Raw genomic sequence first — 19,561 nt, forward strand, 5'->3', positions numbered from 1 at the left:
GAGGAAGATTGGCCTGGAGTTAACATCTGTTGCCAATCTTCCTCTTTTTGCTTGAGGAAGATGGTCCCTGAGCTAACATCTGTGCCAGTCTTCTTCTATTTTGTATGCAGGACACAGCCACAGTATGGCTTGATGAGCGGCATGTAGGTCCGCGCCCGGGAGCTGAACCTGTGAATCCTGGGCCACTGCAGCAGCACATGCAAACTTAAACACTATGCCACGGGGCCAGCCCCAGAATGCTATGTTTTATATATTAATATTCTATAAAAATATATACTGTATGATATGATGTACCATGTAAGATAATTGTATCATTATTATTTATCAGAATAGACACTCTGGGAATATCTTACCAGTGAAGTTGCCTCCTATAACATAAGGAATAACGCCTCCAGGCCATATTCTTTCAGTTCTTGATGTAGCAGCTCTGGGAACTCGATTTTTCTCATTTTGCCCTGAGAATTTTAGAGGTACTTTTCCCTTCACTGTGTTGTTTTGCTCCAAGCCTGTAGTGACATTTAAAACATTCTGTGAAACAGAAGTCCTCGGTCAGAGAATCATTTACCTCTTAAAGGACAAAAGTTAAAATGTCTTATTTACATATTTGTATAAATATGCCTGAAGTCAAAATGTATTAAAGAAAAACTTCACTTATATTACATACTTTAAAACACATTAAAATATTTGAATATTTCATGTCAAAATACTATTTCTTAATGCTCCATGAGCAAATTTTGATGAATTTCCATACAAGAGTTTATAGTGAATAGTAAGTCAGGCAAACTTGTAGGCCACAGAAAAATCATTTTATGTAATTCAAATTTACTAGATCACTACCAATCCACCACTAGACGATAAAATAGACGTTGTTTGATATTCAAAACTCTTCTTAATCCTGCTAAATCCCTAATCCTTTAAATCAGGATTGATATTCTGTAGTACAGCCAAAAGTTATGAACATTACACTGTAGAGAATGTATACACAATAAGGTTAAAACAGATATGGTCTCAGCCTTCTGGGACAATGGGCTATCCACTCCAATTTCTTCTGGGTTCAACCCAAGTATATAGCATGATTTAGAGATCAGTACACAAAGCGAACAGGCCAACATAAAATGCAGTCTATTTTGGAGCAGCTTTCAAGTCTGTAGTCATTAATTTTCCTGGTGGCCTTTCACAATATTTTTGTTGTTCCCAAATATGCATGATTATTCTTTCTCATTCATCTATCACTGTTGATACAAATGTCCTACCACTAGAATATACTTCAGACACAACAAATATTGAATCTATGCCCCCATTCCCATGTCCCTAAAATGTCTACCTTTTTAATGTCCTAGAACAAAGCATCTTTGCTTGAGAAAATTATTCCTTGAAAGTAGGCACTTTCAAATATTTAATTAATAATCCATTAATTTAAAGGATGTTAGGATATAAACTTCAAATAGAAGACTTTATAAAAAACTCTAAAATCTACAAATAGTGGTTAATAAATTCAACACTATAAATATTGACTAATTATGAAACCAAAAGCAGTTTTTCTGAATGTCTTTCTCTACATATTTTTTGGAGGGTCAAAAACATTTTAAACTATTTTTTAATCTAACAAATCAGTTTCTTAATTTACTTTAAGCGGATTTTATTTCAAAACAAACAGCCATGATATTTTTTGATATGATTAAAATTGATGTAGTTCCATGCTTGATAAAAGCACTTTAGTGTAATACCAAATTTAATGGAAATAAATATCAACAATAAAATAAACACCTAATACATTTTTATAAGGAGAAGCTGAAAATAAGTTAAAGAAACATTTCAATTGACCCAAATTAAATTCTAAAAAATTTAATATAACATCAACTAACAAAATGAAAATGAATAAAAGACTCTTTCTCAGTGTACATCCTTTACATATTTTGCATCACAATGGCAAACTGAACTGCTATGAGTATAATATTTACGGTCCATCAAGTCAAGCCTCTGCAACTTTAAACATTGATATACCAGAGCCAAGTCTTCGTATCCTGTCTATAAGTTGGTAGAGGGCCCCTCGTTTCTTTGACATACCATGGTCTCCAAGTCCACCTTAAAGAGTAAAAGAAAATAGTTAAGTTAAACTCACTGTACGTAAAGTTCTTGGAAATAAACAATAGAAATAGGCCACATTGATTCCCCTTTGGACATCTTCTTTTATATGGTCTTAGTGTGTTAGAATTATGAATATCCATGAATTTTTGAAGAGAGTAAAAATTCTACAGCAAATTTTGGTAACTCAAAGTAAGGGGGTGGGAGAGATCCAGAGAGCAATCTAAATGACTTTATTTGGACATTATGACAATCGAGTCATCTATTGATAATCTGAAAAATTTTTCTTCACTGTGACCTTGACACCATATGGTGTTGAGCAGGATGACAGCAAGTTGTTCTGCCCTGTTGACTGCATTCCAGCTATTTCCCCAGTGAAAACTGAATATTTTCAGATGCCAAATCAGCAAATGGAAATAAAAACATTAGAAGAGCCAAAGTGTAGTGAGAGTTTTGCTCCAAAGCTTTGATCAATTTTGAAATATTTCTAAAAACATATATTTTATAATATATTCAAATACATTTTGAAAATTAGTTTCTATAATTTATAAAAAACAATAACACATAATTAGAAAAATGTCACAAGGTAAGAATCCAAAAGGATGTTCAGCTGCAAAATACATTGTTATACTATGTAATTTGAAAAATTTATAAAAATAGATGTAATGAATTTTGTAGCTCAAAAGATAGAGGAGAGGGTCGGGATAAGGAAGTAGGTCTTCTTGCAATTTTATCAACAAAGTCTAGAAAAAGTAGATTCCTGCCATAAGTCAGAAAGCAGAGGATTTGATGAAAATCCACATCCTCTGATTCTCATCTCAGGGCTTTAATAATATGTTGTCCCAATTTTATCTCCTATTTTGCCTTCTCCTGAATGTTTAATAGATGAATGATAAAGAGGTATCAGTGAGCAAACAACCCATCTAGCCACTAATGACATCAGAGCAAGTGCAGATGAATTTGTACCACTAAGCATGCCCATGGTTCATGAGTCTGTTTAGGCTAAGACAATAAAATAGGACCAGAAATCCATGAAGACAACAAACTGTTCTTGAACTTTGAACTATTTCCTTCCAATATCTTTTTTTCCCCTTTGAAATTAATACTGAAACTTAATTACTTAGATAGAAGCTAATAAATAACAAAAACAATAATAAAAATTATTACCATATAAACTTCTTATAGGAAAAATCAATTAAGTCCTTATAAGGCACATAAGTTAGAGTGCTTGTTCACTGACTAATAATCTGCTTAATTATTTGCATTACATGGTCACATTTTTGCTGTGCCCCTGGAGAAAAATTTTTGAAATTTTTTCATCGAACATTTTAGAAAGATTAGGTAATACTTAAATGTATTCATTCCTAAGCAGTTACTAGAAACATTTTTAAAGGATGGCATTTATGTGTTTGAAATGACCATTATGTAACAATTATATGTCATATTAGGTGGGCCTGAAACACACATAAATAATTTAGAAGGAGGCTAATTATGAGAAAAAAAAGAAACGTCTTAGTTAATATTAAAGTAATTATAGGAATAAAAGTAATTATTAGAATTTTAAAAAACAATGTTTCAAGACTATTAAAGACAATAATGTTTTTAATAATGTAATATTTAGCAATTTTGAATAATTTTTATAGTAATTGAAATAAAATTATGTGCAGGAATTTCATTAAAATAGAAAAAAATTCATAAAATAAGTAGTTATTTCACAGATTCTAAAAACAAAATGAAAATATACAAACTACATAAATATTTGTGGGAAAAACTATACAGTTTAAAATAGGAAATGAGAAATATAGTCAATCTGGCACAAGCTAACAAGAAAGGGAAAAGATAGAGTAAGAAAAAAATAAAATATAGGATACATTTACAGTGTTTGAAATTAAACAGTACAAGTTACTTTCAAATGTGTGTACCTTTCACATATATATTTAGAATAAATGTTTTTTATGATTGATGGTATAATCTATTTTATGCTATTTATCTAAAATAATGGTATTTTTTTCCTCCAGTTATTACTATTTCAGAGCTTAACTATAAATGAAATGACAAAATTAAATAGTATTAAAAAATTTTAAATTACGGAAAATGAATACCCTCAAAACCATGGAGGGACGATGGATTAAAGAAATGATCTGAATAAAGCTTGAAGCCAAGGAAAATTTTAATAAAACTGATAAATGTAACATGATAAATCTAGGATTTTGCTGAGTTGTATCACTGTTCTCTTGTCCAGGATGCATTGTCTCTGTGGCTGTGTTATGTGTGAGATAGCAACTGGAGAGTCTGTCAATTAACGTATCCTACAGGAATGTACTATCTATGATTACACTGCAAAGCAAACTTTTCTTCCCATATTTGGTATATGTTTCAGAAAACACTGTCACCACATATAACAAAGGCCAAAGCATACTATTTTTTTAAGTAGTGTGTGTTATTATTTTAAATAAATTCCTTAGGTTTTATTATCTTATATAAATTTCTTAGACATGATAACAGTATTTTGATTATATAGAATAATGTCCTTATAAAGTGCATACAAACTCACTTAATATAAAGTGCTATGTTGTCAGCAATTAATTTCAAAATGTTGTTTTATACACATTTATGCATATATGTGTATAGACACACAGAGTAAATATGGAAAACCATTAACAATTGTTGAATCTCAGAGGTGGGAATACCAGTGTATTGTGTTTCTTGCACTATCCTATCAACTTTTCCATATATTTGAAATATATCACAATAAAAAGTTACAAAAATAAGCCAATATGACCTCGATAAAATAATTTTTTTTTAAAGTTACAAAGAAATGTAAATTGGGCAAAGGAAGATATTAATTCACAGCAAAAAGTCTTCAGTCTATAATGTATTTGTCTGCTAAATACCAAAAAGGAACTATATATTTTATTTTCCATGGAATAGAAGAAGAAAATAAAAATAGTATTGGACATGAAGGGAGATTCAATGAAATCAAAAAGCATGACCAAATGAATTTTTAACTATAATTACAAAAAGAAATTTTAACTTTTTAACCTTGCAATTTTTCTCCAAAATAAAATACAGAACAAAAACAGTATCAAAACGATATAAAGAATTTCTAAATTTTAATTAAAAATATTTTTAAATGAGGGCCGGCCCGGTGGCACAAGCGGTTAAGTGCGTGCGCTCTGCTGCGGCAGCCCAGGGTTCGCCGGTTCGGTTCCCGGGTGTGCACCGATGCACTGCTTGTCAAGCCATGCTGTGGCGGCGTCCCATATAAAGTAGAGGAAGATGGGCACGGATGTTAGCCCAGGGCCAGTACTCCTCAGCAAAAAAGAGGAGGATTGGCATTGGATGTTAGCTCAGGGCTGGTCCTCCTCACAAAAAAAAAAAAAAAAAAAAAAAATTTAAATGAGAATGCAAATAACATGTTAAATATTACAAGTCTCATAGAGGCATAATTCAAACATGTTCAAACAACTGAAATTGAAATTTTCTTCTGGGTTTTCATAAAAATTATAGATGGATAGATAAAGATATATTAATTTTTATAAATGTTTGTTTACAATTACTCTAAGAATAATTGACATATTACAACTCAATATCCAAATTGGAGGCAACCTAACATAATGAGTAAGAGTACGAAATTTGGCCTTGCTCACAAGTGAATTTCGGTCCTGATTCAGCTGCTTCCTGGCTATGTGACAATAGGCAAACTATATAACCTTCTAAACCTCAATCTCCTCACTTGTCAATCACAGTTATATTAGTAGCTACTCTCAGGGGGTTGTCATGAGGATTCAAAGAGTTAATATCTGCAAAGCACTTAAACCAGGCCTGGCACATGGTAAACACTACAACATGTTTGTTAAATAAATTAATTAATGAAATGAAAACTATGAACAAAACCTACATTTCCAAATAGGCTCATCTGTATCCAGAAAATCAAAGTTGATCAGTAGGACATTAAAAATGAGTCCTTATAGCATTTCAAGAGTATATTTTCTGGAACATGAACACCAATTGAATCAAATAATCAACTGTACCTGTGGTATGTCCAAGTTTTCCAAAAGGGTTCTGTGTAAGGTCAATTGTCCTATCAATTTGAAAGATATTTAAGTCTTCATCATCTAAGGCAATATCACCCCAAAACACAGCTAAAAAAGAAAAGTTCAATTAAAATGTAAAATATTTAAGAGTAAAATCAATGCAAACATAGTTAATTAGAAAAATATTGCTGAAAACATGGAAATGTGGTCCATATAGAGACAGACAGATATTTCATAAAGTAATTGTAACTGAATATCTTGGACCTGTTACAGTATAATATGAGCCACCTGGAAAAGGGTATGACCCACATTTTTTTACTATGACGTTTGAGGAAAGGGGAGGAAAGTCATTTCTTTGAATGAAACAGTCAGTGATTTATGCGGGGTTCTAAGGAAAGAGAATTTGGCCATCATGGCTATTTCCAAAAAAGTGAAAATCTCATAAGAACGTCCATATTTACAGTGGATGCTTGTGAGCAGCAACAGGTCTTCACTGACAGGAAGAAGGAGAGAGAGGAGCAACTAAACCATGTGCTACGGTAACTTTATAAAGCAAGGTGCAATTAAGACAATAGAATACTGTGCTGTCATAGCAACTTCATCACATTTTTATAGAATTATAATGCACTTTCTCTAAAGATGACATTGCCTCTGAGTCTTTATAAAACGTACACATAACTACCAAAAGCAATATTTAAGTCAATATTTATTTAGGCAATGACTAGGTCCTAGGTCTTTGATCTTTGACGACAAATAAGACATGGTCCGTATTTTCAGGTGCTTCAAAATCATTACCCTAAATCCTGGAAACTCTCTGACTCTATCTTTTATACCCAGCCTTTCATGCAACTTAATAAAGCAAAGCTCTATAAACCCTTGTGAAAAAAAGGGAGAATTCTTTTATAACCAGTATGTGAATTTCTCTTTTAAGGTTGGAAGTATATATTAGCATTAAAAAAAATGGTCCCCTTGTTTATTTGAGTCCAAAACTAGACTAAATCAAGCCCTTAGTACTGTCAGATGTCAAAATATAAAACCTTTAGGAAACATAGCAAACTTTAGAGAGAGAATAAACTGTCATGAGATAGTAAAACATTGACAAAGGCCTTGGAAATTCTGGGATATTTGTGTCTTGATACAGGTTTACAAATTTTCTCTTTTAAAATTGTCTTCAGATATTTCTTCTGCAAAACCAAAAGGGAGAGGAGGAAAATACATTAAAAATGTAGAAAGTGACAAAATTCATGCTTTTCAAATCACTTTTACTGGATTCAAATCTTAATATTTATGAATTTAACCTATAAAGAACTAGTTAATATAGTTAGTTAACTTATGAAATTTCAACTTCAATTCTGAAAGCTATACAAGGCTTTAGGCTTTGATCAAAACTTTACCATATAAAATTATTTACTCAGTTTAGTTCCCTCATACAAAACTGACATGAGATAAGAAGCGGCTAGATTTATGTGTAAATCCAGCAAGTGAGAAAATAGAAATTAGTTCAAGGTAGGTTGTCAGTTCAATATAAGAAAAAATCTTCATTAGAATTAGAATTCTCTCATCTACCTCTCTCTCCTGCCCTACTGCCAATGGAATGGCAGTCTGTAGAAGTAGAGATGCCGACTATCTTTTACTATCATAGGGACAAAGTAATGAAAAGTCTGTAGAACCATTTACTGGCTAAGAGGCTGGTCTTGGTGCCTGAAATTGAATCCAGACTCTACTCAGCTTCATGCAGTAGAAACCGCTGATGCCCGCTGCCCCTAAAGCCAGACATCCCGAGAAATAGATGGCCTGCCTAAATAAAATATTTTGTCCATTATATAAAAGTCTTGTTAGTTTTCAGGAAAATAAATTTTGCACTGCTTCTTTTTTTTCCAAGATTTTATGCTACTCTAAGGTATTTACCAAGTTTGCTAGTTATTTAAAACTTCCAGCACGTCTATTTACTATGCAAACAGTTGTGGGTATTGACTGGCAGCGACTCCAAGCCTGGCTCTTCCTTTCTGGCTCTGTGCTGGGGGGAACTAGAGACACTAGAACAGTGATTTCTAACATTAATTTGCATAGGAATCACAGCGGATCTGGTTAAAATGTAGACTCTGATTTAGGAGGTCTGGAGGGAGGCCTCAGAGCCTACATTTTAACCAGCTCCCATTATTACAAATAATTATCGTCATCATCTTTATTAGTATTATTTTTTTTTCTGCAAGAATAAACTTTTACTCCTCTCTGAATCATCTAGTTCACTTGAAAACTGAGGCATGTAACCAAACAAAGTGTAGTTTGTCAGTGCAGCATTTATATAGTAAAAGGAGTATGAATAAAATAAAACAAATATTTCATATTTTTAATTTCTTGTAACAACTTTTCACATGTAATAGGATTCACGTCTTGATGGATTATCAAACACAGATCAACAGTCCAAGGATATAACACTTCACAGAAGCAAAAACATTACTTCTGGGGAGAAGAAAAGGCTAGATGATTTTTCAAAGGAGACGAAACAGTGCAGGAGTACATAATCCCATTTTTTATTTATGGTTATTTTTTCTGAACTAATAGCTTCAGAATAGCTTTCTGGTACTGAATATGCCATGAATTGCTTCAACAGAAAACCAAATCTTTCTTTGAGAGCAAGCTCAAAACTGCTGTGAGTTAGCAAGCCAAGTCATTTATGTGCAGATTTGGTACACTGTAGTCCATATATATCTTTAAATTTTGATATTATCAACAGAAAAAAATAGACATCTTAGAATTTTCAACCTATCGCTTAGTTTAAAATGCACAATTTCTTTCTTAATATTGCACACATTTGAAGGTTTCCTTAACTCATCTTCTACTTAAATCTAAGTGTCCTATTGCTGGATGCTAATATAGTTTATTTTTGCATTGGTACAGCAAGCTGGACCATGATAATTTATATTAATATGGATTTAGAATTTGCATTATAATCTAACATATATTTGTCATTTAGGCTCTGTGGTGTTTGTAATTCTCAAGTCCACTTTGGAGTTTTGTTTTTCTCTCTCTTCAGTATTTTCTATTTATTTTGCATCAAAAAACTAAAATTAGAGATGATCAGTTTTGAAAGTGTGAATTATCACTCATTAGCCCCATTTAATACCGTGATCTGAGGTTAGTGCTATCAGAACCAAAAGCAATATGGGAAACTGGTTATAGATGACAATACCAGAGAAACGCCCAAGCTCCATTAGAATATTTACTACTGTTTGGAATTCTGCTTGAATTCCTATGGTCAAAAATGGGGTGGAGCTAACCAATAGGCCAAAACAGAATGTCAAGAAGAACAGTTTTGAGACAACGTGGAAAACCACAGGTTTTGTTTTTCTCGTGAAGGCTATCTGCATTCATTGTACTACAAAAACAATTTTTTTAATCGGAGGCCAAGACAGAGTGCTTTTATTGTCGTAGGCAGAGTAAACACATTTTATCAAAGAGTCTATGGTGAGAATAAGCAATCCAAGATTGTGATTCCCTACATCCTAATTTTAAATGACATCTTTTCCACCCACTTCCCGATTCCCCAGTGATCTTTAGAAGCTGGGGTCCAGGAAGCAGTTTTAAGGGGGCTTTGAGTCTGTGATTTCCTAAAAGCTGTATGCAAAAAATATGTATGAGTTTATAAACACAGTCACCACATGTTCTGCAGGGGAGAGGTCCACAGTAGACTGTCAGGAGGGATCACATGAAGAACCACTACTTTTGCCAAAAGCAAAGCCTTTCAGTCTACTTGGGAGAAAATACTTGCAAACAAAATACCCTCAAGAAAATAAACATATTTACTTGAATTAATGTGAAGATATTTGACAGCTGGTTACTATTTGACAGCACACTGGAATAGACAAAATGATAGAGTCTCCTCAGGCATTACCTAAAGAAAGTCCTCTCAGAAACCCCCGCTCCCCAGCTACCCCAGTTAGGTGTCTCCTCTGCTGCCATCTCTTGCCCACGCCTCTCTGTAACAGGCCAACACATAAGATCTCATAATGTTTCCAACTCTCCGATTCCTCAATCTAATTTTGAAAATACTGACCACAGGAAGCATGTGTTGCTCCTCTTTAAGCCCTCACTGACAGAGTGCCTGACATAAAGTAGGTCCTCAGTATATGTTTTAAGGCACAAAAAAATGTGAATGAGAAAATACCATGGATTGAGGTATAAGTTGTGTATAACAAAATGAGGCTAGGCGAATGAGAAAATACCATGGATTGAGGTATAAGTTGTGTATAACAAAATGAGGCTAGGCATGCTACATACTTCACAAATTTGCCTTAAGACCCAAAATACTAGATATTGGACCATTGCAAAGAATGAATATTTCAAATCCTTTCAATCTAGAGTGGACTACTGCTATCTACTTTAAAAAAAGAAAAATCAATTAAAAGGCAGCTGTCTTTTTTTATTCCAGTCGTATATATTACTAAGTGTAGTTATGGGAAATGTGTCCCTTTTTTTCTAGCACCACACTGATATGCTCAGGAAATACATGACTGAAATAACAGATCAGTTATCTTGAGATTTATGGGATTTGGAGAGATAGCTCAAAGATTCGACAATAGCCAAGAGCAATTGCTTATTACACTTTTTCCATATACAGTTTAAACTTTCTGTTTTTATTGACATTGGATTTAGGGAGGAAGAATGATGTCATGTGAAGGCCTGACAAGGCTGCTTTGGCTGCTCTAGCCTACAATAAAGGCCTAGTGAAAATTTCCTCAGACAAGGGCAACAGTGAAGGCTCAAAAGTCAACTATTTTTACATGATTGACAACCACCATGCAAATTCCCAAGGAAAAGTAAGATTTGGCAAAAGTTCTAATACATACATTTTGGAGACAATGTCACACTATTTAAAAGAGAAAATAATTTTCTGATGGCATTTTGTATTCACCGAATAACTTTTTCCTCCAAAATTACACACATGAAAGTTAATGTAAGTTCCAAGTTTGAGAAACAATTAACTAAAATTTTAAAAGCTCTTGATACAATACAAAAAAAAAATCACGGGTATATTTTTATATAGACTCTGAGAAAGACTCCTCAAAAAAAAAATAAGGATAAGAATTTTTTTCATGTAGTACATTTCTTTCTTAAACTTGTAATAATAAAAAGAAAGTATTTGCAGTCTATTTTAGTGGTTGTTCATAAGAACGTATCCCATGTAATGTTTTATTTAAAATATTTTATAGTTTTTTTCAAAAATCTGCATTTTCACTTCTACCATGTACTATCACATAAACTGAACAAAGTCATCCAATCTACAATTAAAAAGTGTGCATGCAGGAAGTACAAATGACGAATTAATTAAATGGTTTATTTCCTTCCCTCATAAACTGGATTGAAAAGTACCTCTGGGTAACATGACTATTATCTTTAAATACAAGTATCTTTAAATACTTTAAAACAAGATTCTTTTATCTACCAAGAACAGATTTTTTAGAGAAAGGGGGTGTGGTACAATATAAAAAGCTAGATGCTGTTTGGATCAATGATAATAATAATAAAAAAAAACTGTCCAAACATACTCCAAATTTAGAGGTCGCTTCAAAGAACACAGGACTGCTGGGGCTGGCCCAGTGGTGTAGTGGTTAAGTTTGCATGCTCCACTTTAGCAGCCCAGGGTTTGCAGGTTTGGATCCCGGGCACGGACCAACACACCACTTATCAAGCCATGCTGTGCAGGTGTCGCACACATAAAGTAGAGGAAGATGGGCATGGATGTTCGCCCAGGGCCAGTCTTCCTCAGCAAAAAGAGGAAGATTGGCATCGGATGTTAGCTCAGAGCTAATCTTCCTCACATACACACACCAAAAAAAACACACTGGCCTGCTGTTTGAGTTAAACAATCTTTTTCAATTGTTTCCTGAACCAGAAAACACAGTATAATCTCAATGCAAAATCAAACGTTGAATCTGAAATGCAAAACAAATAAACATATGCATATACATACACATATACATATACACCATGCTAGAGCAAGGAATATTCCTCCAGAACACGGAGACATTTGATGATAAAGTCATTTTTCATGATATTAATGAGTTTCAAGATGAATCTCGATTATCAACAGATTCTGAACACAGAACACAAGCAGCAAGTTGTCTTTTTTAAATCTTTCTTTTTCTGTTTCAAATGCAATTTTACATTATGGATATGATTAAAGGTTAAATTTTCAAATAAACATATCTTTCTTTTTAAGTCAGAAAACAAAATGTTTCCCATAACAAAAGATCCATTGAAATACAATATCAATCTGCATTTATAGCCCACAATGCCCATGGATAGGATTTCTCAGGACATTTTTAAAATATCACCCATACCACAAATATTCATTTCAAACTCTTTGCCTCAAAAGAGAACATTGACAGAAAAGAACTTTGATCAAGAAATGTAAAAACAAATATTGAAACTTTTTTTGTTTACGGCTTAACATTTTCTGTCACAAGCTTTAATAAAGTGAATTACTGTAGTTTGTAAGTTTTTAAAAACTGTCATTCTTATACTTCTTGAATAATGAATATGTAATCAACCACTACCACATTTAGTTTATTTATATTTCCCACATCATACATCTTGTAACAACAGAGCAAACACTTGCTTTTTTCTTCCCTTAGGCCTGTAATTATTTACATTTGCGAACAGTGTAGGAGTCAACTCTGATACGTCTTTTTAAATTAAGTTTGTTTACTTTCTAAATCTTGACACCAGCTCTTGGAGTAAATCTTGATGTCTTCCTGGTAGTGAGACTGTTCATGCAAATTTGCTATTTTCAATATTCTAGTGATGTTTTACCCACTGGCTGGTCACCTCTTCACTCAAACAGAAGAATCTTTTTTCCCACTTTTTTCCATTTTTATGTAGTCTACTGTTATGATGGGCTAAGAGAGAAAATGTTGCATCTTTGTAAAAGATTTCCTCTTGGTCACAAGTCAAAGGCTGGAGTCTTTTTTTTCGTTAATATTCCCCACCACACAACCCACAAAACATGTGCTCAATGAAATAAACTTTACAACATTTAAAAACTCACTGAAATCCTAAAAACTTGACTCCACATCCTAAAAACTTGACTTCTGTTTCTTCTCTTCATAGTCTGAGAGATCTTAAACAATTGGGAAGATAATTAAAAGGAATTTTATTTACTACAAAACAAGCAAAAAATTGAAAGATCTGTGAAATATCCTGTCAATATCATTTACAATGTTTTAAACTTTTCCTTAAAAATTCCATCAAGTGTCAGTAACTGATACTAATATCAAATGGGTGGTGCTTAATATTAATAATGTAACTTCATCAACATTACCTCATTTGAGCCTTAGAAAATTCTAGGATATTACTAATCTCCTGACAGAATTTACTTTTTTAAAAACTTACCATTCCTTATTGCCTCTTGTATTATAATATCTACCCTTTACTTGATGTAGAAGTTTATTATCACTGACTTTAGGTCATCTGTTAGAGTTACTAGATTCTCAGTCGGAAGCATTATCTGTCTAAAAACTTCAATTTGAGGTCATGCTGGTGACCCATTTTAACCACATAAAGGTCTCATATGGGAAATAAAGAAATAGGTGGTCACTTTCCTTTTAGATTTGCAGAAACAAGGATGTTACCTGCACTGGCATATAGAAATAATGTACTTGATTGAAAAATGGAAATGATCTACAAAGGGAGTACTTACTAAAGGAAAATAGAGTTCATCATAACTTGCATACTGGAAGGGACAAAGCCACCAAAGACTCTGCTTATTATCTACTTGCAATATTAACGTTATTGAGTAATCTGCTAGTAATGTTTCAAGCCTTGAGATAATAAGGCAGAAGAAAATCAATGTTGAAATAGAAAAGAAACACATGCATATTAAGTAAATAAAATCTTTATAAATACCAGGAAATTATAGTCCTTAATTATGTCATTTTTTTAATTTAAGTACTTAGAACTGGACTGGTAAGTTTTAGCTAATAGATATAAATTAGAAAATTGGCCATTAAATCCCCCAATTTCTCTGTAATATTACTGATGAATTAATTGTAAAAAGAAAATAACTTAGAAGTTAAAAAAAAACTACCAAATGTGTATCACAAACAAAAATTATATATTTAATATTGAGCAAAATAATGCAATTGGAAAAAAACCTATATATCAATTTACTTTAATGAAGTCATTGGAAGCTTATAAAACCAACCAATGTCTAAAAAATGAAAAGTAAGGTCATAAATAATGAAGCCCCCCAAAAGAATAATATGTTTAAAAACCAATGTTTAAAATCCATTTTTTCTTGAATTTCATTAGTAGTTTCTTGTGAAAAAGCAAATGAATGACTGTTACAGCCATGGTCTCAGAGAAGAAAGTAACTCAAGTATGCAGCCAATTGTAATGATGGACTGTCACTCCGAGATACTCAGGATTATGGTAGTTAGAGCTAAAGGCACAGAACTGGTAAAACCAGATACTCTGGGAGCAGTTGCTAGGATGATGTGACTAATTCTAGCAGTGAAATCTATTTTTAATATTCCTTGCAATGATTCAAAGGAGCCCTCAAGTTCTTGAGCCTACTGTAATTTTTTGAATGGTAAAATAGGAAAATAGAAGGCTAAATAGTCAATTTAAAATTTTCTTTGAATGGTTGCTAAAAGTGCCTACCTAATGTGCTAAATTATTTTTTTCCAGCTTTATTGAGATAAAATTGACATGTAACATTGTGTAAATTTAAGGTGTACAACGTAGTGATTTTATATACATCAATATTGCAAAATGATTATCATGATAAGGTTAGATAACACATCCATCACCTCAAATAGTTATAAATTTTTTTGTGTGATGAGGACTTTCAAAATCTACTCTCTTAGCACTTTTCAAATATACAATACAGCATAGTTAACTATAGTACCACACTATGATGTACTAAATTATTAATCCATTAAGGAAAGGGATTTGGGGTTATTTTTGAATTCCCAGTACCTAGCACAATATCAGGCACAAAATAGAAGTTCAAAAAATAATAATTAATAATAAAATAATCTTTTAATTTTTAATATAATAAAAATAATATATACACATATTTCCTATCTCCAACCAATAAATAGCCTAGAAAAAACGGATGGCCAACACAGTGGTAATAAACACCACTAGGTTCCAGAAAAATTTCCCAGTAAAGAAATCAGAATTCTTTGAAAAAAATGACTGATTCTAGGTCTGAGGTAGGAAATGAATAAGATGAACCTCGAATATATTATAATACCAGAGAGCAACAAGCCTGCCAAAGATTAAAGCATTGTGTTAAAGAATTCAGGAACAATTCAATCAGCTCCCACTGGCCAAAAATGGGACAATTTGAGCATTGATAAGGATAATAAATGATTGGATTGAAACACATTATCAAATATGTTTAAGTCCATTAGTTCACTAATAATACCAAAAAAACAATTGAACACCTTTGGAGGATGCTAGGAAATCAACTCATTTATTTTACAAACATATGTATAAAAAGAAATGGATTTTAAAAAATGCATTGCCTGGGCCAGCCCCAGTGGCCTAGTGGTTAAGTTCAACACACTCCACTTCAGCGGCCAGGGTTTGGTTCCCAGGCACGAACCTACACCACTCATCAGTGGCCCTGCTGTGGCGGTGGCCCACATACAAAAAGAGGAAGACTGGCAACAGATGTTAGCTCAGGGTGGATCTTCCTCAGCACACACACACACAAAAAAAACCACATTGCCTGATAACTAGTGAGACTGGGTATTCATACACACATACTTGGAACTCTTCCTCTTTTGTGAATTTTCCATTCCCATTCTTTGGGACGGTTTTTCTTTGGAAGGTTTGTCCTATGTTTATTGATTATAGGTGCTCCTTATATACTCTGGATACTAATTTTCTCTCATTACAGTAGTTTCTGGTTCATAGTGGGTACAGTTTATTAAATATACTCAACTTAAATAAATGCATTTAATTTTAACAAAATAAATGTTGTAACCCTTTTCCTTTATGTTTTGTGCTTTTGAGTCATATCTAAGCAACACATCTTTTTCTGAGGTCATAAAAAGAGTTTCCTATATTCCCTTAAAATTCTAAAACCTACTTTACACTTGTATGTCTTTAGTCTACATTGAACTATTTTTTCTGTAAAGAATGGCCATCCTGGGCCAGCCCCCATGGTCTACTGGTTAAAGCTCAGAGCACTCTGCTTAGGGGGCCCAGGTTTATTTCCCAGCACAGAACCACACCACTCGTCTGTCAGTGGTCATGCTGTGGCCATGGCTCACATAAAAAAGAGGAAGATTTGCAACAGATGTTAGTTCAGGGTGAATCTTCCTCAGCAAAAAATAAAAAAATAAAAAAGAATGGCCAACCTTTTCCAAATATCTACAATGCCACCTCTGTCATATATCGAGACCCTCTATTCTGTTTCATCAGTATGTTAGTCTTTAATACCTGCAGTATTGATAAGAACCTCTTTATGATGAATCTTTATATCTAATACGATTAATTCCCATCCTAAATTTTCAAAATTTGCTCAGTTGTTCTCAGCAGTGATTTTCCATATGAATTTTAGAAGCAGGCAGTCAAGCTACAAGAAAAGTTCTAATGAGATTTTGACTAGAATTGCATTGACTCTATAAATTAATGTAGAAAAAAACAGTCATTTTTAAAATATTTAGTTTGCACATTTATGATCATATTTCAGCTTATTTTAATTTTATTTGCCTCTTCCCATAAAGGTATAACTTTTTCTTCATAAAGATCATATATATGCCTTGTTGAATTTATTTCTAGGTAAACATTCAGATTTTGTTATTATAATAAATACCAATGTTTTAAATTATATTTTCTAGGTGTTCCTTGTAAGTAAGAAAATAATTTTTACATTTTGATCCCATAGTCATCAGAGATGTTGAATATTTCCATTGGCTCCAATAGTTCTCTTGCATTTCCTATGAAGACAATTCTATCAACTGAAAGTGATAAGCTATGTTCGTTCTTTCCAGTTCCAGTGTATGTGTGTGTATGCATGCATGTACATTTGTGTGTAAACTTCTTTTTTTGTTTTATAAAATTCCTAAAATGTTAATATTGAAAATAAGCAGTGATAGCAGGAATATCTGTCTTACAACTTTTAAAGGGAAGCCTTCTAATATTTTAGCACTGTCTGTGCTTTTAGCTAAAGGGTTTTGGCAGATATTCTATCTGGTTATAGCAGCTCTTATGTTCCTATTTGAATTTTAGGATTTTGATTTATAAAACAGATTGGCCAATAATATTTTTTCACTTATTTTTATAGTCTAGTTTTAGAATCAAAGTTACAGTAACCTCATAAAATGAGCTGGCAGACATTATTTCCTTTGTAGTCACTCAGACAATTTGTGTAAGAATGGGATTATCTGTTCCTTAAATAGTTGGCAGAAATTATTTATAAAGTGTCTGGGCATGGTATTATATTTAAGGGTAGATTTTTTTTCTTTCTTAACAGTAGTCTACATGTTTCCTGCCTCCACCGCCCCTGTAAATACGGAGCAGGCTGGGAGAGTCTTTTCCATGGTGGTCTTTAGAGGATGCTTTGATGGGCTGCCCAGATCCCACCTCGTTTGAAGAATTTATCCCCAGATGCTGGAAAGGTTGCTGCCTGAAAGACTTCACCTGTCAGCCCTTTTGGGTGAAGACTTGCCTCATTCATAGCCAAACCCACTTCCTGTAGGTAGCCAGCATCCAATGACTGGTAGAGGAGAGTATATAAGGTATAGTCCCCTCAATCTAACTTGGGACATCTCTGATAGGTCAAGCTAGCATCAGAGCTCCAGATTTGTCTGAGACCTTCAAGACTTACAGCCCAATATCTTCCTCTGCCCAGTCTCGCTTCCTTCCCTTCCCTTTCACAAGTGGTGAGCCAATAATTCTCCCTGATAAACTGCCACATACTAATCTCCACCACAGTCTCCTTCCCCAGCAACCCGACCTGTGGCATTTACTGCCAATATTGGTACACATAAGCAGGCACTAAAATGAGATTTTGGCAGTGGAGATTTTTCAGTGGCAATGAGAACTTCATCATTGGTTGTAGGTGGAACACAAATAGCCTCCGGCATAAGGTAATAGCATAATTGTTAAATCTTTCTCCTGTAGTGATGGTAGACTATACAAGGGAATGCTGGTGTAATGTATCAGGTCTTGTGCAATATAGGGGAAAGAGTAACTCTAAGGACAGCAAATTAGGTGACTAATGCTAAACTCCATTGATGTCTGTTAAATGTTAACAAAAGACTGAGAGCAATTAATCAGTAATTGCAAGCTACGGGTGAAAGCCATAAAGTCTTCTCATGAGCGTATAAAAATGCTCTCATCTACAGCCTGATGGCAGAGAAAGTTAAAGAAGAGGTCCAGGACCAAATCCTAAGAGTTATAGATCTCTAAGGAAGGGCTATCCTCCCAATCTCAGCAGGTCAGCTATACCAAAGTTAGGTTCTACTTGGGAAATAATGGTACCCTGACACATGGAATGAAGAAACATGGGTTGAAGCAGCTGAAAATCTTGAATCTCCAGATTTCTTTAAAAGTTCCGAGTGTGAAAAAGTCCTATTAGGACTAGTGTTCTCCCCTTATTTAAAGATGATGTAGTGACTCTACCCTGAAAGACAACGTGCACCCCTCAAGATTTGCCCTCACTTCCCTTTCTGGCCACTAACCCAATAACTCAGGTTAAATCACAATATAACCTGACCAAGATGAGTTGGGCCTAAAATGGGAAGCAAGGGACTATATCCAAACGGATCTATAGAACCTAGCCTGTACCTGGAGGAACCCAGAGAGTACTCAAGGACTCAAATCTAAGGGCGGAACGTGAAGCTATATAAAAGAGTTTATTCATCTGGAAGCACTATCCTGGGATACAGGTTTTCACACCCTTGAAAGAACACCGGAAGATGATGCAAACGTGCTATTAGGATAAAGCACTGACCTACCTTAAGTGAGAGAGAAATATCAGAATTGTCATGTCAGAGGTATTAAGAGGCTCAGAGAAGTAAATATGCTTGAATGAACAAACTATGCTCAGCTAGAAAACCCACCCGACGATGATACTATAGAAGGACCCTGAAGATACACCTTTTACCAAAGCTATAAGGAACACACCAGAGAAAGAAGAGCCAATATCACAAAGAAGTGATAATCCTCTGAAAGCCAAAACTGATGGCAGAAGATGATGTTACAGAACTGAGCTCGCAGACAACAATGGGTATGACAGAATCCCCAAAAAATAGAGGTCATAGGATGATGGGCAATTGCCACAAGCCAGGGGGAGGCAATTATCATAATGCATGGTGAGGCTTTAGTCACATGCAGGAACACTGACCCTCAGAGAGTTATGAGATAGTTAATAGAACATGGCAGAAAAGGGGCAAAATAGATGGGCAGCCAACCAA

General features: G+C 33.8%; 1 protein-coding gene across 1 annotated transcript in view; it reads right to left on the reverse strand.

Annotated features, from left to right (window-relative positions):
* TLL1 (tolloid like 1) overlaps positions 1–19,561 on the reverse strand; it is a 196,513-nt gene that overhangs the window by 103,140 nt on the left and 73,812 nt on the right. The window contains exons 2-4 of the mRNA XM_004433468.3: positions 6,120–6,230; positions 2,005–2,085; positions 354–506 (exon numbers count right to left, since the gene is read on the reverse strand). Coding sequence (XP_004433525.1) covers positions 354–506; positions 2,005–2,085; positions 6,120–6,230 — 345 coding nt within the window. The remainder of the gene's footprint in view (positions 1–353; positions 507–2,004; positions 2,086–6,119; positions 6,231–19,561) is intronic.

Source organism: Ceratotherium simum, chromosome 12, assembly GCF_057802395.1.
Source record: "Ceratotherium simum simum isolate JZ-2026a chromosome 12, ASM5780239v1, whole genome shotgun sequence".
Lineage (NCBI taxonomy): Eukaryota > Metazoa > Chordata > Mammalia > Perissodactyla > Rhinocerotidae > Ceratotherium > Ceratotherium simum.